The sequence below is a fragment of the Ascaphus truei genome, chromosome 6 (genome assembly GCF_040206685.1).
Source record: "Ascaphus truei isolate aAscTru1 chromosome 6, aAscTru1.hap1, whole genome shotgun sequence".
In the NCBI taxonomy this organism is placed as follows: Eukaryota; Metazoa; Chordata; class Amphibia; order Anura; family Ascaphidae; genus Ascaphus; species Ascaphus truei.
In genome coordinates this window covers 136,006,906-136,027,706 of record NC_134488.1, presented here as the reverse complement: position 1 = coordinate 136,027,706, position 20,801 = coordinate 136,006,906, and the positions used below count along the sequence as shown (strand labels likewise).

The 20,801-nt window shown below is 47.2% G+C and overlaps 1 protein-coding gene across 1 annotated transcript; it reads right to left on the bottom strand.

Annotated features, from left to right (window-relative positions):
- Nucleotides 1-2,107: 2,107 nt before the first annotated feature.
- LOC142497956 (phospholipase A2 inhibitor and Ly6/PLAUR domain-containing protein-like) lies at nt 2,108-20,435 on the bottom strand. Its single transcript, XM_075606426.1, has 6 exons — nt 20,396-20,435; nt 19,950-20,105; nt 8,914-9,033; nt 5,151-5,300; nt 3,782-3,925; nt 2,108-2,771 (listed from the first exon to the last, which is right to left on the bottom strand). Exons 1-6 carry the CDS (start codon nt 20,418-20,420, stop codon nt 2,641-2,643), a joined length of 726 nt encoding a protein of 241 aa, XP_075462541.1. The 5' UTR covers nt 20,421-20,435; the 3' UTR covers nt 2,108-2,640.
- Nucleotides 20,436-20,801: the final 366 nt, after the last annotated feature.

Genomic DNA, 20,801 nt, shown 5'->3' with positions numbered 1-20,801 from the left:
AATTGTACCCCCCTTTCTCAGAGCACACTCCCAATGTACCCCCCTTTCTCACAGATCACACTCCCAATGTACCCCCCTTTCTCAAAGAGCACACTCCCAATGTACCCCCCTTTCTCACAGAGCACACTCCCAATGTATCCCCCTTTCTCACAGAGCACTCTCCCAATGTATCCCCCTTTCTCAAAGAGCACACTCCCAATGTACCCCCCTTTCTCACAGAGCACACTCCCAATGTATCCCCCTTTCTCACAGAGCACACTCCCAATGTATCCCCCTTTCTCACAGAGCACACTCCCAATGTATCCCCCTTTCTCACAGAGCACACTCTCAATGTACCCCCTTCTCACAGGGCACACTCCCAATGTACCCCCCTTTCTCACAGAGCACACTCCCAATGTACCCCCCTTTCTCACAGAGCACACTCCCAATATACCCCCCTTTCTCAAAGAGCACACTCCCAATGTACCCCCCTTTCTCACAGAGCACACTCCCAATGTATCCCCCTTTCTCACAGAGCACACTCCCAATGCATCCCCCTTCTCACAGAGCACTCTCCCAATGTATCCCCCTTTCTCACAGAGCACACTCCCAATGTACCCCCCTTTCTCACAGAGTACACTCCCAATGTATCCCCCTTTCTCACAGAGCACACTCCCAATGTACCCCCCTTTCTCACAGAGCACACTGCCAATGTATCCCCCTTCCTCACAGAACACACTCCCAATGTACCCCCCTTTCTCACAGAGCACACTCTCAATGTACCCCCTTTCTCACAGAGCACACTCCCAATGTATCCCCCTTTCTCACAGAGCACACTCCCAATGTATCCCCCTTTCTCATAGAGCACACTCCCTTTCTGAATTCGAAACGCCACAGTCACACCACCCTTCTTTTACTTACTGTACACAACTTATGGTACCTTTTCCCAACCCACAAAAAGCTGTGCATACCGGAGGGCTGTGTGTGATGCCGAGTGGCTTTGTGTGGTCCCGGGGGACAGGGGGGGGGGGAAGGTTGTACAGTGGTGCGCCGGGGGTCTGTGTGCTGTGCCGGTGGTCTGTATGTGGTGCCGGGGGGATTGTGTATAGTGCCGGGGGTCTGTGTGCTGTGCCGGGGGTCTGTGTGCTGTGCCGGGGGTCTGTATGTGGTGCTGGGGGGATTGTGTATAGTGCCGGGGGTCTGTGTGCTGTGCCGGGGGTCTGTGTGCTGTGCCGGGGGTCTGTGTGCTGTGCCGGGGGTCTGTGTGCTGTGCCGGGGGTCTGTATGTGGTGCTGGGGGGATTGTGTATAGTGCCGGGGGTCTGTGTGCTGTGCCGGGGGTCTGTGCTGTGCCGGGGGTCTGTATGTGGTGCTGGGGGGATTGTGTATAGTGCCGGGGGTCTGTGTGCTGTGCCGGGGGGCTGTGCTGTGCCGGGGGGCGTGCACGCTATATTGTATGTACATATTAGAAACTATGACATTCTGTTCCACGGACAACGTTTTGGTCTCTCAAAGCAAAGAAACTTTATTGGAACGTAGAAGCAGAGAAGGGGGGGGAGGGGTGGGGGAGGGGGGGGAGGGGGGGAGGGGGGCGTGATGGTCCTTTCTTCCATATAGTAACAAAGCAGGGGGAGGGGGGAGGGGTATGATACCTTTTATTGGACCAACAAGTAGTTGATACATTACAAGCTTTCCCACGTCTCCGGGTTAGACCCGATGAAGGACCCTGGGAGGTTGGAAAGCTTGTAACAGATCCACTACATGTTTGTCCTATAAAAGGTATCGTACCCCTCCCCCCTCCCCCTCCCCCCTCCCCCCCTCTCCCCTCCCCCCCTCTCCCCGCTTATTTATTGCATTGGGTTTAGAGGAATAATAATTTGTTATCAGGATTGTTACAGTTGACGCAGGTGCAATGTCTGCAGCGCGTCACAGGAACGGTTTCCTACGCAGGTCTCCGCGGGCATACTCCTCCTGTTCTGGCCGCATCTCCCATGTAATGACCCCAGAACCCCCCGTCCCCACTTTAATGCCCAGTTACTGTATATGATCATTGCTGCGGAAGTAATTGGAAGATACAGGCTCAGAGAAATAAGAGAATTAAGAGAAATACACAAACCACCTTTTGTTTGTTTCATTTAGTTTTTTTATTCAGATTTTATTTGTATTCAGGGCCGGTCAAAATATGCAAGCGCAGAAACCCAGAAATGGAAGAAAATGATCAGTTATCTCCCCCTTTCCCCATCACCGCAGAAAGTTTATATCTAGAGTACAGTAGGCAACACATTGTTGGCCCTTTCAGCTCCTAATGGGTTAAGTATTGGAATAAAGGAAAGTTTGACTTTTTAACACACAACCCAATTAGCTCCGGGTTCAGCCGGCTTTGGTATAACTTTGATGGTATCATTGTGTTCATCCCAACCTCATAGCCTGGAAGGATGTTCCATGCACCTACTACTCTTTTAGTGAATCATTTCTTATCACTTCTCTCAGTCTACCCTCCTTCAGAACCAGAGCAAACCCATGTATACCGATGAATACATATTTAAATCTAAGTCTTCACATTTCTAATTACCGAAAGCATTACCAACAGGCCAGATAAACAATAATGCATGTCTAGTTCTCCAGATCATTCTCCACCCCCGTTCCCTGCTCAGTGCTTGGATTAGTGGGTCGCACCTGGGGTGCAGGACAGCTGGTACCCCTGTTGCAGCAGCGTGGCCGGATATGGAGGAGCGGGAACGTTACACACATTCTCAGTGGTGCATCCTTTGAACGCTTTTTGTTCAAACTGAGCTGTGAAGATAAAACACACTTCTGTTAACACTTTGGGCATTTTAGCTTCAAACTTTAACTTTCCAACTCTGCTAATGTTTTAGGAAATACTTCCATTTCCAAGAATAACCCCTGTCCATCGGGCTGCTGGTGCAGTAAAACATGGGATTGTGCCTTGGATCTGGATTGTGATGTAACTATTTCTGCCAGGACACACTCAGAGATCTCAGAGCTAGGGTTCTATAGGGGTAATCATGTGGCAATAACTGAGGTAACGGGCAATTACAGAGGTATAAATTAGAAACAGGAAAGGCGCTCTCCTCTATATACATTCAATACAACAACCCCACCTAGTGTTAAAGCTCTAACATGAAATATGTAAAAAGTGAATATATATATATATATATATATATATATAAACACATATACAAATACTGTGTCTACCACTCAACCTTCAATAGAAACAGCTGGGAACACAAAGATGAGTCTATCTCTACCTCATCTTTGTGTCCCAGTGGTAGAAATTAGGCAAAATGGTGAGGAAAAAGCTGAAGAAAAGTTGGCTAATTACCAACTTAAATAATAAGGTAACACAGCAACACAAAGTTGTGCTGAGGTTGTGTTAGGACCGCTCCATGGCAGTGTGGAAATACTTCGAAGTTACAGCAAGGGGCAATGCTGCGGCATGCCACAGCAGTAACGAGAAACTCCTAATATGTTTCTCTCACTACGAGTTGCCAATAATTAATAAAAAAGCATATTAAGAAATATCTGCATTAAATAAAAATGTAGGACCAGTCATTCAAATAAACGGTTCATCGGTGAGTGTGTACATGAGGTAAACAGTGGCTAAAAGTAGACTCTAATAGTTCCAGCATAAAATTATGTATTTATTGATCTGTATTTTGCATAGACATAGGAAACCATATCTGTTGAAATGTTAGCTAAGTAAGACCATACTGACTATATTGATCAATTAATAGATCCTATTCAGCAATTCTATAAGTAACAGCAGAGACAGAAACCCTTACTTCCATTATAGATCCCACCAGAGTAGGTGATACATCTGGTCTCCGAGCCGGTGCAGTCTATATTCCCAGTAGAAGTACAGCTGGAGGCTTCCGCGATGCAGAAAGGGCACTGCACCCCATTCGGTGTCAGGTCCCTGGGAGGTACTGGGGGTAGGAGGATAGGGGTGAATCTCTGGACATATATGGTTTATTCTCAGCTTTAGCAGCCTCATACACCTCAGTGGAAGTTCACTTATTCATTTTAGAAATATTGCATTTCAACCCAAACCCTTACATTTACCCTATTTCAAATCCCTTGAATATAAATATATATATATATATATATATATATATATATATATATATATATATATATATATATATATATATATATACACAAAAGAAGAAAAAGAAACCTCACAGAAAGCACTCAGACTTATAATGCAAAATAATAAATGTATTGAATCAATATAATTATATATTGATTCAATAAATGTATTATTATTTAGCATTATAAGTCTGAGTGCTTTTTGTGGGGTTTCTTTTTCTTCTTTTGTATTTACACACTTTATTCATTCCTCTAGCACCGCCAGCAGAGGTATTCTGTTATTTTCAGTTATATTCTGTTTTGGTTTAGATAGCATGTATATGTATTGGTTGTTCTGATGCGGTATTCATATTTGTGTGTCTCATTCATTTATATATATATATATATATATATGTGTGTGTGTGTCCTCCTCTGCATACTCCTTCAGTACTACAGTATTTACCAACCCCTTCTCCTCTGCATACTCCTTCAGTACTACAGTATTTACCAACCCCTTCTCCTCTGCATACTCCTTCAGTACTACAGTATTACCAACCCCTCCTCCTCTGCATACTCCTTCAGTACTACAGTATTTACCAACCCCTTCTCCTCTGCATACTCCTCCAGTACTACAGTATTTACCAACCCCTCCTCCTCTGCATACTCCTTCAGTACTACAGTATTTACCAACCCCTCCTTCTCTGCATAGTCCTTCAGTACTACAGTATTTACCAACCCCTCCTCCTCTGCATACTCCTTCAGTACTACAGTATTTACCAACCCCTCCTCCTCTGTATACTCCTTCAGTACTACAGTATTTACCAACACCTTCTCCTCTGCATACTCCTTCAGTACTACAGTATTTACCAACCCCTCCTCCTCTGCATACTCCTCCAGTACTACAGTATTTACCAACCCCTCCTCCTCTGCATACTCCTTCAGTATTACAGTATTTACCAACCCCTCCGCCTCTGCATACTCCTTCAGTACTACAGAAGTCTTACCCGGCAGAACGGAGCCCGGTACCGGAAGTCTTACCCGGCAGAACGGAGCCCGGTACCGGGTGAATGTGTGTGTACTTACACTGGGGGGTGCCACTGTTGCACCCATCTGTCGCGCAGCACTCAGTTTTACTGGCTAAATGAATGGGTCCCATAGTTATACTGTAGAAAACGCCGCATAACTGGGGGTAGGATGCACAGGACTTCACAATACTCGAACTGGATAAGTTATCTGAAAAAACATCAAAGACTCGTATTAGATCCCTTCGGTGTTCTGAGGAGGAGGAGGCGGCGCAATGTGCAGTCAGTGTGCCCCTATATCAGGGATTATCAGTATAAGGGCGGCGCAATGTGCAGTCAGTGTGCCCCTATATCAGGGATTATCAGTATAAGGGCAGCGCAATGTGCAGTCAGTGTGCCCCTATATCAGGGATTATCAGTATAAAGGCGGCGCAATGTGCAGTCACTGTGCCCCTATATCGGGGATTATCAGTATAAGGGCAGCGCAATGTGCAGTCACTGTGCCCCTATATCAGGGATTATCAGTATAAGGGCAGCGCAATGTGCAGTCACTGTGCCCCTATATCAGGGATTATCAGTATAAGGGCAGCGCTCTGCAGAGACACTGTGTCACTATATCAGGAATTATCAGTATAAGGGCAGCGCTCTGCAGAGACACTGTGCCCCTATATCAGGGATTATCAGTATAAGGGCAGCGCTCTGCAGAGACACTGTGTCACTATATCAGGGATTATCAGTATAAGGGCAGCGCTCTGTAGAGACACTGTGTCACTATATCAGGGATTATCAGTATAAGGGCAGCGCTCTGCAGAGACACTGTGCCCCTATATCAGGGATTATCAGTATAAGGGCAGCACTCTGCAGAAACACTGTCACTATATCAGGGATTAGCAGTATAAGGGCAGCGCTCTGCAGAGACACTGTCACTATATCAGGGATTATCAGTATAAGGGCAGCGCTCTGCAGAGACACTGTCACTATATCAGGGATTATCAGTATAAGGGCAGCGCTCTGCAGAGACACTGTGCCCCTATATCAGGGATTATCAGTATAAGGGCAGCACTCTGCAGAGACACTGTGTCACTATATCAGGGATTATCAGTATAAGGGCAGCGCTCTGCAGAGACACTGTCACTATATCAGGGATTATCAGTATAAGGGCAGCGCTCTGCAGAGACACTGTGTCACTATATCAGGGATTATCAGTATAAGGGCAGCGCTCTGCAGAAACACTGTCACTATATCAGGGATTAGCAGTATAAAGGCAGCGCTCTGCAGAGACACTGTCACTATATCAGGGATTATCAGTATAAGGACGGGCGCTCTGCAGAAACACTGTGTCACTATATCTGGGATTATCAATATAAAGGCAGCGCTCTGCAGAGACACTGTGTCACTATATCAGGGATTATCAGTATAAGGGCGGGCGCTCTGCAGAGACACTGTGTCACTATATCAGGGATTATCAGTATAAGGGCGGGTGCTCTGCAGAGACACTGTGTCACTATATCAGGGATTATCAGTATAAGGGCGGGCGCTCTGCAGAGACACTGTGTCACTATATCAGGGATTATCAGTATAAGGGCGGGTGCTCTGCAGAGACACTGTGTCACTATATCAGGGATTATCAGTATAAAGATGGGCGCTCTGCAGAGACACTGTGTCACTATATCAGGGATTATCAGTATAAGGGCAGCGCTCTGCAGAGACTGTGTCACTATATCAGGGATTATCAGTATAAGGGCAGCGCTCTGCAGAGACTGTGTCACTATATTAGGGATTATCAGTATAAGGACAGCGCTCTGCAGAGACACTGTGTCACTATATCAGGGATTATCAGTATAAGGGCGGGCGCTCTGCAGAGACACTGTGTCACTATATCAGGGATTATCAGTATAAGGACAGCGCTCTGCAGAGACACTGTGTCACTATATCAGGGATTATCAGTATAAGGGCGGGCGCTCTGCAGAGACACTGTGTCACTATATCAGGGATTATCAGTATAAGGACAGCGCTCTGCAGAGACACTGTGTCACTATATCAGGGATTATCAGTATAAGGGCAGCGCTCTGTAGAGACACTGTGTCACTATATCAGGGATTATCAGTATAAGGGCAGCGCTCTGCAGAGACTGTGTCACTATATTAGGGATTATCAGTATAAGGGCAGCGCTCTGCAGAGACACTGTGTCACTATATCAGGGATTATCAGTATAAGGGCAGCGCTCTGCAGAGACTGTGTCACTATATTAGGGATTATCAGTATAAGGGCAGCGCTCTGCAGAGACACTGTGTCACTATATCAGGGATTATCAGTATAAGGGCGGGCGCTCTGCAGAGACACTGTGCCCCTATATCAGGGATTATCAGTATAAGGGCAGCGCTCTGCAGAGACACTGTGTCACTATATCAGGGATTATCAGTATAAGGACAGCGCTCTGCAGAGACACTGTGTCACTATATCAGGGATTATCAGTATAAGGGCAGCGCTCTGTAGAGACACTGTGCCCCTATATCAGGGATTATCAGTATAAGGGCAGCGCTCTGCAGAGACACTGTGTCACTATATCAGGGATTATCAGTATAAGGGCAGCGCTCTGTAGAGACACTGTGCCCCTATATCAGGGATTATCAGTATAAGGGCAGGCACTCTGCAGAGACACTGTGTCACTATATCAGGGATTATCAGTATAAGGGCACAGAAACAGCCCTTTCTATATTTGGACACATAATCCTGATGCACAGAAACTTATTTCTAGTGACAGCACGTCAGCCTTCTGGACGTGGCAGAGCAGAGGGCATCTAATCTGTGGGGTGAGCGCTGGACGTGGCAGAGCAGAGGGCATCTAATCTGTGGGGCCAGCGCTGGACGTGACAGAGCAGAGGGCATCTAATCTGTGCGGCCAGCACTGGACGTGGCAGAGCAGAGGGCATCTAATCTCTGGGGTGAGCGCTGGACGTGGCAGAGCAGAGGGCATCTAATCTCTGGGGCCAGCACTGGACGTGGCAGAGCAGAGGGCATCTAATCTCTGGGGCCAGCGCTGGATGTGGCAGAGCAGAGGGCATCTAATCTCTGGGGTGAGCGCTGGATGTGGCAGAGCAGAGGGCATCTAATCTCTGGGGCCAGCACTGGACGTGGCAGAGCAGAGGGCATCTAATCTGTGCGGCAAGCGAGATCCTCTCTCACAAGGCTCCTGTGTTAGTCGGGTACTTTCACTCCAAGCTTCGGGCGTCAGCACCATCACAAGACAATTCTGTGTACATGTTCTGTGCTCTTAACAGAATGTTCTAGACTAGTCTTATTATCCAACACAAGACTGGTATACCCAGAAGTAGATTTACAGAAAAAGTATACACTGTGTGCTTTTGGGGGTCCCCGGGGAAGCCCCCGATAGAGGCAGAAACCTCAGCAGTATGGTGTAACCAGTCTTTGAGCCCGGAATTCATTCTTTATTGTGGGGTGCTGCGGTTTTTCGTTTCGGGTCAGAGTGGGGTCAGCTTTGGAGGGACATACAAATTCAGCACCTCATGACTATAGTTATTGAGGTACTTGAGTACCTATACTTATTGTAAAGTATTGGATTTACAGTATAGTGTGTGGAGAAATTGGTATTTATTAGACCCACTGTGCACAAAAGCTCAAAAGCGATTCATCCTGTATATCCCGCGATATAAAAATAACGTAGTCCTATTAGTAATCGTACCAGGAGGAACCCTTATCTGAGGGTACGTGGCCTGTTGTGCGTGGGTTACCTATATCATTTCCTTTAGTATTACTGAGAAAGGGAACTCGCATTGGGATAAAACATTCAACTGTGTACTTACCGGATGTTATCACCGTCACCGCTGCCATGCAGCTGGTGGCAGAGCCGCTACAGACCGCCAGGGATCCTGTGCAGTCGGTGCTTGCATAGTTCTGACAATCCTGACACTGCAGGCCGGTCCCTGTAATGTACATCACAGAACCATCAGGAACATGCGCATTTCTCTGCGGTTTGCACTGGTTTGTGGGGCAGTGGATCCCTGCGATCCATATGGCTGTGTAACTTCAAAGTGTAACATTGTAGTGTGTAGCAGAGTTAATCTTGGAGTTGAAATTGGAGGTGAATATTGAGGAGGATCTGAACTCTGAACAACAACTTTAAAACTGAGAAATTTACTTTCTAAAAGCGGTGATTCTTTGTACTCTGCCTATCCTCCAATAACTGGCCAGTCTCTCCTCCTGTATCTCACTATGCCCTCCCTATTTCTTTTTCTGTTTACTGCTTCCTCACTCCTTTGTGAACATCTCTGTTCTCTACAACATCCCCACTCCCCACTGCACCATTATTTATACACCTCTCTCCCAACAACTTCTTTACCTCTCAATAAAAACACCAACACAAATCCACAAATCCTCTATTCACCCCCTCTATTCACCCCCTTCCTGCTTCTTGGGATCTCCCCTAAGCCTGAAGTCAGACATACACACCTGATCTCACTCATGCCTCCCTGCCATCTCTTCCCCTGTAAATGGTGTTAACCTTTTCATTTAACACGGACTAACCTTAAAACTTGCCCCACAAATCAAGCATCCCAATAGCCTGCCCTCATGGCTAATGTCCCACAGTCACTTATACCACCCATTGTGGCCAAGAACTGCCATCTACAGCACTTACTCCCTCACCTGCTGTCTCTGTAAGTTCCCCATTAAACCTCTTAGATTGTAAGCTCTTCGGCAGGGATTTCCTTTCCTATTGTCTGATTTTTGCTGCACTTATTGTATTATTATAATTCCCTGTACTGTATTCTTTGTGAAGCGCTGAGTACACTTTTGGCGCTATATAAATAAAGACATACAATACAATACATTGTATCCAAAACAGGCACAGCAATGTGTTATAATGTAGCAAGTTCTTGCTACTGTATGTGATACAGTAAGGGCGCATTATCCAGGCAAACCTCAGATTACAGGTGTTTTGATTAAATGCAGTTACCTTCATATATTTTATCTACAATTTGGCGATGCCGGGATTTTCTATTAATATCAGAAGTAAATGAGATTGAACTCCCCTCCCAAACACATTACACCGCTATCTTGTCCAAATTGCTAATAAATACGAACAACTTGAATATACGTCCTGAAAGAACGCTACTACTGTACTACTGACCCCAAAACTCAGCTCAGTGATACCCCACAGGATCTGCTAGTAACCCCAAAACTCAGCTCAGTGATACCCCACAGGATCTGCTGCTAACCCCAAAACTCAGCTCAGTGATACCCCACAGGATCTGCTGCTAACCCCAAAACTCAGCTCAGTGATACCCCACAGGATCTGCTGCTAACCCCAAAACTCAGCTCAGTGATACCCCACAGGATCTGCTAGTAACCCCAAAACTCAGCTCAGTGATACCCCACAGGATCTGCTACTAACCCCAAAACTCAGCTCAGTGATACCCCACAGGATCTGCTGCTAACCCCAAAACTCAGCTCAGTGATACCCCACAGGATCTGCTGCTAACCCCAAAACTCAGCTCAGTGATACCCCACAGGATCTGCTGCTAACCCCAAAACTCAGCTCAGTGATACCCCACAGGATCTGCTACTAACCCCAAAACTCAGCTCAGTGATACCCCACAGGATCTGCTACTAACCCCAAAACTCAGCTCAGTGATACCCCACAGGATCTGCTAGTAACCCCAAAACTCAGCTCAGTGATACCCCAGAGGATCTGCTAGTAACCCCAAAACTCAGCTCAGTGATACCACACAGGATCTGCTGCTAACCCCAAAACTCAGCTCAGTGATACCCCACAGGATCTGCTAGTAACCCCAAAACTGAAAGTATAGGGTTCTCTGTCTTATTAAATTATGAATTCTGGCACAAAATCTGTATTTATTCGCAGCCCACGCTAAATTATACCGTGTCAGACAGCACCTATGTATTAACAATGCGTGTACCATTTTTGGGAGAACGATACCTGCATCATGTGAGAGACAGTGAATGAGTAAGAGCATCGCGTGTGAGAGCATCGCGTGTGAGAGAGCATCGCGTGTGAGAGAGCATCGCGTGTGAGAGAGCATCGCGTGTGAGAGAGCATCGCGTGTGAGAGTATCATGTGTGAGAGAGCATTGTATGAGTAAGAGCATCGCGTGTGAGTGACATTGCATGAGTATGAGCATCGCGTGTGAGAGACATTGCATGAGTATGAGCATCGCATGTGAGAGACATTGCATGAGTATGAGCATCGCATGTGGGAGAGCATTGCATGGGTAAGAGCGTCGCGTGTGAGAGACATTTCATGAGTAAGAGCATCGTGTGTGAGAGACATTGCATGAGTAAGAGCATCGCGTGTGAGAGACAGCATTGCATGAGTAAGAGCATCGCCTGTGAGAGACATTGCATGAGTAAGAGCATCGTGTGTGAGAGACATTGCATGAGTAAGAGCATCGCGTGTGAGAGACAGCATTGCATGAGTAAGAGCATCGCGTGTGTGAGAGACATTGCATGAGTAAGAGCATCGCGTGTGAGAGACATTGCATGAGTAAGAGCATCGCGTGTGAGAGACAGCATTGCATGAGTAAGAGCAACGCGTGCGAGAGATATTGCATGGGTAAGAGCATCGCGTGTGAGAGACATTGCATGAGTAAGAGCAACGCGTGCGAGAGATATTGCATGAGTAAGAGCAGCGCATGTGAGAGACATTGCATGAGTAAGAGCACCGCGTGTGAGAGGCATTGCATGAGTAAGAGCATCGCGTGTGTGAGAGACATTGCATGAGTAAGAGCATCGCGTGTGAGAGACATTGCATGAGTAAGAGCATCGCGTGTGAGAGACATTGCATGAGTAAGAGCATCGCGTGTGAGAGACATTGCATGAGTAAGAGCATCGCGTGTGAGAGACATTGCATGAGTAAGAGCATCACGTGTGAGGGACATTTCATGAGTAAGAGCATCACGTGTCAGAGACATTGCATGAGTAAGAGCATCGCATGTGAGAGACATTGCATGAGTAAGAGCATCGCATGTGAGAGACATTGCATGAGTAAGAGCATCGCGTGTGAGAGACATTGCATGAGTAAGAGCCCTTCGTGTGAGAGACATTGCATGAGTAAGAGCATCACGTGTCAGAGACATTGCATGAGTAAGAGCATCACGTGTGAGACATTGCATGAGTAAGAGCATCGCCTGTGAGAGACATTTCATGAGTAAGAGCATCGCGTTTGAGAGACATTTCATGAGTAAGAGCATCACGTGTCAGAGACATTGCATGAGTAAGAGCATCACGTGTGAGAGACATTGCATGAGTAAGAGCATCGCGTGTGAGAGACATTGCATGAGTAAGAGCCCCTCGTGTGAGAGAGCATTGCATGAGTAAGAGCATCACGTGTCAGAGACATTGCATGAGTAAGAGCATCGCGTGTGAGACATTGCATGAGTAAGAGCATCGCGTGTGAGAGACATTGCATGAGTAAGAGCATCGCATGTGAGAGACATTGCATGAGTAAGAGCATCGCGTGTGAGAGACATTTCATGAGTAAGAGCATCGCGTGTGAGAGACATTGCATGAGTAAGAGCATCGCGTGTGAGAGAAATTGCATGAGTAAGAGCCCCTCGTGTGAGAGAGCATTGCATGAGTAAGAGCATCACGTGTCAGAGACATTGCATGAGTAAGAGCATCACGTGTGAGACATTGCATGAGTAAGAGCATCGCGTGTGAGAGACATTGCATGAGTAAGAGCATCGCGTGTGAGAGAAATTGCATGAGTAAGAGCCCCTCGTGTGAGAGAGCATTGCATGAGTAAGAGCATCACGTGTCAGAGACATTGCATGAGTAAGAGCATCACGTGTAAGACATTGCATGAGTAAGAGCATCGCGTGTGAGAGACATTGCATGAGTAAGAGCATCGCGTGTGAGAGACATTGCATGAGTAAGAGTATCGCGTGTGAGAGACATTGCATGAGTAAGAGTATCGCATGTGTGAGAGCATTAAATGAGTAAGAGCCCCTCGTGTGAGAGAGCATTGCATGAGTAAGAGCATCGTGTGTGTGAGAGAGCATTGCATGAGTAGGAGCAACGCATGTGTGAGAGAGCATTGCATGAGTAAGAGCAACGCGTGTGAGAGAGCATTGCATGAGTAAGAGCATCGTGTGTGTGAGAGAGCATTGCATGAGTAAGAGCAACGCGTGTGTGAGAGAGCATTGCATGAGTAAGAGCATCACGTGTGAGAGAGAGCATTGCATGAGTAAGAGCATCTCGTGTGTGAGAGCATTGCATGAGTAAAAGCATCGCATGTGAGAGAGCATTGCATGAGTAAGAGCATCGCGTGTGAGAGAGAGCATTGCATGAGTAAGAGCATCGCGTGTGAGAGAGAGCATTGCATGAGTAAGAGCATCACGTGTGAGAGAGAGCATTGCATGAGTAAGAGCATTGCGTGTGTGAGAGCATTGCATGAGTAAGAGCATCGCGTGTGTGAGAGAACATTGCATGAGTAAGAGCATCGTGTGTGAGAGAGAGCATTGCATGAGTAAGAGCATCGCGTGTGAGAGAGAGCATTGCATGAGTAAGAGCATCGCGTGTGAGAGACAGCATTGCATGAGTAAGAGCATCGCGTGTGTGAGAGAGCATTGCATGAGTAAGAGCATCGCGTGTGTGAGAGAGCATTGCATGAGTAAGAGCATCGCGTGTGAGAGAAAGCATTGCATGAGTAAGAGCATCGCGTGTGAGAGAAAGCATTGCATGAGTAAGAGCATCCCGTGTGAGAGAGAGCATTGCATGAGTAAGAGCATCGCGTGTGAGAGAGCATTGCATGAGTAAGAGCAACGCGTGTGAGAGAGAGCAATGCATGAGTAAGAGCATCGCGTGTGTGAGAGAGCATTGCATGAGTAAGAGCATCGCGTGTGAGAGAGAGCATTGCATGAGTAAGAGCATCGCATGTGAGAGAGAGCATTGCATGAGTAAGAGCATCGCGTGTGAGAGAAAGCATTGCATGAGTAAGAGCATCGCGTGTGAGAGAGCATTGCATGAGTAAGAGCAACGCGTGTGAGAGAGAGCATTGCATGAGTAAGAGCATCGCGTGTGTGAGAGAGCATTGCATGAGTAAGAGCATCGCGTGTGAGAGAGAGCATTGCATGAGTAAGAGCATCGCATGTGAGAGAGAGCATTGCATGAGTAAGAGCATCGCGTGTGAGAGAAAGCATTGCATGAGTAAGAGCATCGCGTGTGAGAGAAAGCATTGCATGAGTAAGAGCATCCCGTGTGAGAGAGAGCATTGCATGAGTAAGAGCATCGCGTGTGAGAGAGCATTGCATGAGTAAGAGCAACGCGTGTGAGAGAGAGCATTGCATGAGTAAGAGCATCGCGTGTGTGAGAGAGCATTGCATGAGTAAGAGCATCGCGTGTGAGAGAGAGCATTGCATGAGTAAGAGCATCGCATGTGAGAGAGAGCATTGCATGAGTAAGAGCATCGCATGTGAGAGAGAGCATTGCATGAGTAAGAGCATCGCATGTGAGAGAGAGCATTGCATGAGAACGAGCATCGTGTGTGTGAGAGAGCATTGCATGAGTAAGAGCATCTCGTGTGAGAGAGAGCATTGCATGAGTAAGAGCATCGCGTGTGAGAGAGAGCATTGCATGAGTAAGAGCATCGCGTGTGAGAGAGAGCATTGCATGAGTAAGAGCATCGCGTGTGAGAGAGAGCATTGCATGAGTAAGAGCATCGCATGTGAGAGAGAGCATTGCATGAGTAAGAGCATCGCATGTGAGAGAGAGCATTGCATGAGTAAGAGCATCGCTTGTGAGAGAGCATTGCATGAGTAAGAACATCACGTGTGAGAGAGAGCATTGCATGAGTAAGAGCATCGCGTGTGTGAGAGCATTGCATGAGTAAGAGCATCGCGTGTGAGAGAGAGCATTGCATGAGTAAGAGCATCGCGTGTGAGAGACAGCATTGCATGAGTAAGAGCATCGCGTGTGTGAGAGAGCATTGCATGAGTAAGAGCATCGCGTGTGTGAGAGAGCATTGCATGAGTAAGAGCATCGCGTGTGAGAGAAAGCATTGCATGAGTAAGAGCATCGCGTGTGAGAGAAAGCATTGCATGAGTAAGAGCATCCCGTGTGAGAGAGAGCATTGCATGAGTAAGAGCATCGCGTGTGAGAGAGCATTGCATGAGTAAGAGCAACGCGTGTGAGAGAGAGCAATGCATGAGTAAGAGCATCGCGTGTGTGAGAGAGCATTGCATGAGTAAGAGCATCGCGTGTGAGAGAGAGCATTGCATGAGTAAGAGCATCGCATGTGAGAGAGAGCATTGCATGAGTAAGAGCATCGCGTGTGAGAGAAAGCATTGCATGAGTAAGAGCATCGCGTGTGAGAGAGCATTGCATGAGTAAGAGCAACGCGTGTGAGAGAGAGCATTGCATGAGTAAGAGCATCGCATGTGAGAGAGAGCATTGCATGAGAACGAGCATCGTGTGTGTGAGAGAGCATTGCATGAGTAAGAGCATCTCGTGTGAGAGAGAGCATTGCATGAGTAAGAGCATCGCGTGTGAGAGAGAGCATTGCATGAGTAAGAGCATCGCGTGTGAGAGAGAGCATTGCATGAGTAAGAGCATCGCGTGTGAGAGAGAGCATTGCATGAGTAAGAGCATCGCATGTGAGAGAGAGCATTGCATGAGTAAGAGCATCGCATGTGAGAGAGAGCATTGCATGAGTAAGAGCATCGCATGTGAGAGAGAGCATTGCATGAGTAAGAGCATCGCTTGTGAGAGAGCATTGCATGAGTAAGAACATCACGTGTGAGAGAGAGCATTGCATGAGTAAGAGCATCGCGTGTGTGAGAGAGCATTGCATGAGTAAGAGCATCGCGTGTGAGAGAGAGCATTGCATGAGTAAGAGCATCGCGTGTGAGAGACAGCATTGCATGAGTAAGAGCATCGCGTGTGTGAGAGAGCATTGCATGAGTAAGAGCATCGCGTGTGTGAGAGAGCATTGCATGAGTAAGAGCATCGCGTGTGAGAGAAAGCATTGCATGAGTAAGAGCATCGCGTGTGAGAGAAAGCATTGCATGAGTAAGAGCATCCCGTGTGAGAGAGAGCATTGCATGAGTAAGAGCATCGCGTGTGAGAGAGCATTGCATGAGTAAGAGCAACGCGTGTGAGAGAGAGCAATGCATGAGTAAGAGCATCGCGTGTGTGAGAGAGCATTGCATGAGTAAGAGCATCGCGTGTGAGAGAGAGCATTGCATGAGTAAGAGCATCGCATGTGAGAGAGAGCATTGCATGAGTAAGAGCATCGCGTGTGAGAGAAAGCATTGCATGAGTAAGAGCATCGCGTGTGAGAGAGCATTGCATGAGTAAGAGCAACGCGTGTGAGAGAGAGCATTGCATGAGTAAGAGCATCGCGTGTGTGAGAGAGCATTGCATGAGTAAGAGCATCGCGTGTGAGAGAGAGCATTGCATGAGTAAGAGCATCGCATGTGAGAGAGAGCATTGCATGAGTAAGAGCATCGCGTGTGAGAGAAAGCATTGCATGAGTAAGAGCATCGCGTGTGAGAGAAAGCATTGCATGAGTAAGAGCATCCCGTGTGAGAGAGAGCATTGCATGAGTAAGAGCATCGCGTGTGAGAGAGCATTGCATGAGTAAGAGCAACGCGTGTGAGAGAGAGCATTGCATGAGTAAGAGCATCGCGTGTGAGAGAGAGCATTGCATGAGTAAGAGCATCGCATGTGAGAGAGAGCATTGCATGAGTAAGAGCATCGCATGTGAGAGAGAGCATTGCATGAGTAAGAGCATCGCATGTGAGAGAGAGCATTGCATGAGAACGAGCATCGTGTGTGTGAGAGAGCATTGCATGAGTAAGAGCATCTCGTGTGAGAGAGAGCATTGCATGAGTAAGAGCATCGCGTGTGAGAGAGAGCATTGCATGAGTAAGAGCATCGCGTGTGAGAGAGAGCATTGCATGAGTAAGAGCATCGCGTGTGAGAGAGAGCATTGCATGAGTAAGAGCATCGCGTGTGAGAGAGAGCATTGCATGAGTAAGAGCATCGCGTGTGAGAGAGAGCATTGCATGAGTAAGAGCATCGCGTGTGAGAGAGAGCATTGCATGAGTAAGAGCATCGCGTGTGAGAGAGAGCATTGCATGAGTAAGAGCATCGCGTGTGAGAGAGAGCATTGCATGAGTAAGAGCATCGCGTGTGAGAGAGAGCATTGCATGAGAACGAGCATCGCGTGTGTGAGAGCATTGCATGAGTAAGAGCATCACGTGTGAGAGAGAGCATTGCATGAGTAAGAGCATCGCGTGTGTGAGAGCATTGCATGAGTAAAAGCATCGCGTGTGAGAGAGCATTGCATGAGTAAGAGCATCGCGTGTGAGAGAGAGCATTGCATGAGTAAGAGCATCGTGTGTGAGAGAGAGCATTGCATGAGTAAGAGCATCGCGTGTGAGAGAGAGCATTGCATGAGTAAGTGCATCGCGTGTGAGAGAGAGCATTGCATGAGTAAGAGCATCGCGTGTGTGAGAGAGCATTGCATGAGTAAGAGCATCGCGTGTGAGAGAGAGCATTGCATGAGTAAGAGCATCGCGTGTGAGAGAGAGCATTGCATGAGTAAGAGCAACGCGTGTGAGAGAGCATTGCATGAGTAAGAGCATCGCGTGTGAGAGAGAGCATTGCATGAGTAAGAGCATCGCGTGTGAGAGACATTGCATGAGTAAGAGCATCGCTTGTGAGAGAGCATTGCATGAGTAAGAACATCACGTGTGAGAGAGAGCATTGCATGAGTAAGAGCATCGCGTGTGTGAGAGAACATTGCATGAGTAAGAGCACCACGTGTGAGAGAGAGCATTGCATGAGTAAGAGCATCGCGTGTGAGAGAGAGCATTGCATGAGTAAGAGCATCGCGTGTGAGAGAGAGCATTGCATGAGTAAGTGCATCGCGTGTGTGAGAGCATTGCATGAGTAAGAGCATCATGTGTGAGAGAGAGCATTGCATGAGTAAGAGCATCGCGTGTGTGAGAGCATTGCATGAGTAAAAGCATCGCGTGTGAGAGCATTGCATGAGTAAGAGCATCGCGTGTGTGAGAGAACATTGCATGAGTAAGAGCATCGCGTGTGAGAGAGAGCATTTCATGAGTAAGAGCATCGCGTGTGAGAGAGAGCATTGCATGAGTAAGAGCATCGCGTTTGAGAGACAGCATTGCACGAGTAAGAGCATCGCGTGTGTGAGAGAGCATTGCACGAGTAAGAGCATCGCGTGTGAGAGAAAGCATTGCATGAGTAAGAGCATCGCGTGTGAGAGAGAGCATTGCATGAGTAAGAGCATCGCGTGTGAGAGAGAGCATTGCATGAGTAAGAGCATCGCGTGTGTGAGAGAGCATTGCATGAGTAAGAGCATCGCGTGTGAGAGAGAGCATTGCATGAGTAAGAGCATCGCGTGTGAGAGAGAGCATTGCATGAGTAAGAGCATCACGTGTGAGAGAGAGCATTGCATGAGTAAGAGCATCGCGTGTGAGAGAGAGCATTGCATGAGTAAGAGCATCGCGTGTGTGAGAGAGCATTGCATGAGTAAGAGCATCGCGTGTGAGAGATAGCATTGCATGAGTGAGAGCATCGCGTGTGAGAGAGAGCATTGCATGAGTAAGAGCATCATGTGTGAGAGAGCATTGCATGAGTAAGAGCATCACGTGTGAGAGAGAGCATTGCATGAGTAAGAGCATCGCGTGTGAGAGACATTGCATGAGTAAGAGCATCGCGTGTGTAAGAGACATTGCATGAGTAAGAGCATCGCGTGTGAGAGAGAGCATTGCATGAGTAAGAGCATCGCGTGTGAGAGAGCATTGCATGAGTAAGAGCATCGCGTGTGAGAGAGAGCATTGCATGAGTAAGAGCATCGCGTGTGAGAGAGATCATTGCATGAGTAAGAGCATCGCGTGTGAGAGAGCATTGCCTGAGTAAGAGCAACGTGTGTGAGAGGCATTGCATGAGTAAGAGCATCGCGTGTGAGAGAGAGCATTGCATGAGTAAGAGCATCGCGTGAGAGAGAGCATTGCATGAGTAAGAGCAACGCGTGTGAGAGAGAGCATTGCATGAGTAAGAGCATCGCGTGTGAGAGAGAGCATTGCATGAGTAAGAGCATCGCGTGTGAGAGACATTGCATGAGTATGAGCATCACGTGTGAGAGAGAGCATTGCATGAGTAAGAGCATCGTGTGTGAGAGAGAGCATTGCATGAGTAAGAGCATCGTGTGTGAGAGAGAGCATTGCATGAGTAAGAGCATCGCGTGTGAGAGAGAGCATTGCATGAGAAAGAGCATCGCGTGTGAGAGACAGCATTGCATGAGTAAGAGCATCGCGTGTGTAAGAGAGCATTGCATGAGTAAGAGCATCACGTGTGAGAGAGAGCATTGCATGAGTAAGAGCATCGCGTGTGTGAGAGCATTGCATGAGTAAAAGCATCGCGTGTGAGAGAACTTTGCATGAGTAAGAGCATCGCGTGTGTGAGAGAACATTGCATGAGTAAGAGCATCGCGTGTGAGAGAGAGCATTGCATGAGTAAGAGCATCGCGTGTGAGAGAGAGCATTGCATGAGTAAGAGCATCGCGTGTGAGAGACAGCATTGCATGAGTAAGAGCATCGCGTGTGTGAGAGAGCATTGCATGAGTAAGAGCATCGTGTGTGAGAGAGAGCATTGCATGAGTAAGAGCATCGCGTGTGAGAGAGAGCATTGCATGAGTAAGAGCATCGCGTGTGAGAGAGAGCATTGCATGAGTAAGAGCATCGCGTGTGTAAGAGACATTGCATGAGTAAGAGCATCGTGTGTGTGAGAGAGCATTGCATGAGTAAGAGCATCGCGTGTGAGAGAGCATTGCATGAGTAAGAGCCCTCACCTGCAGTGATGGAAGCTGAGAAGATGCAGATGATGCTTAGAAACAGCCTCATGGTGTCACAGAGCTGGGAGCGGCTGCTGGATACAGGATCTCGATTCCCTCTGATTCTCAGAAACACTTGGAGATCTCCTATTAATACCCACGCAGAGCAGGAATCTGGGAAAACCGGCATCAGATTGGCACATCAACATCTCCCAATTAGGAGGGAGGGAGAGGGAGAAAACAGGTGCGGTCAGCACACTGGGCTGTGCCAGCCAGCCTACTCCGGCTCTACGTATAAGAGAATTATCATTGTACACAGAAAGTACAGAAACCTCCCAATATATTAGGACTGCTGACACTGCTCCCATTTAATACTCTAAACATTGCTTTAAGCAGCTCTAGTGAATCAGAACACACACTTTTTGTGCAAATACATGAATTTGGTGAATTTTGGAAAATCTTACCTTTGACCTCAACTTTTGCTAACATTTTGGGGATTTTTGGCAAGAGTTGGAGTATTAATTGCAGAGATTCGCTGTGATGGGTACAGTCAATTTTAAGGGAACTACTTATATTCAGAGGTCGGGACTGGAACATCCCTACCCCTAGCTGTCTAGTATATCAGACATATACACACTATTGGTGTTAAGCATGTAGTTCATACAACCGTTATTATATAAAGAGTTATATAAAGAGTTTTTTGTTTAGATGAGTTAGCATTTATTAAACAATTTTTTGTTTGTGCGTTTTTAAACCCCCTGTTTTCCCATATGGAATTTTGGAATTATCCCTTTGATACTACTATGATGTATGAGCTGTGTGCAAATCAGGGGGAATCTTTTGTGATCGTTCTTGATCATTTGTCATTAG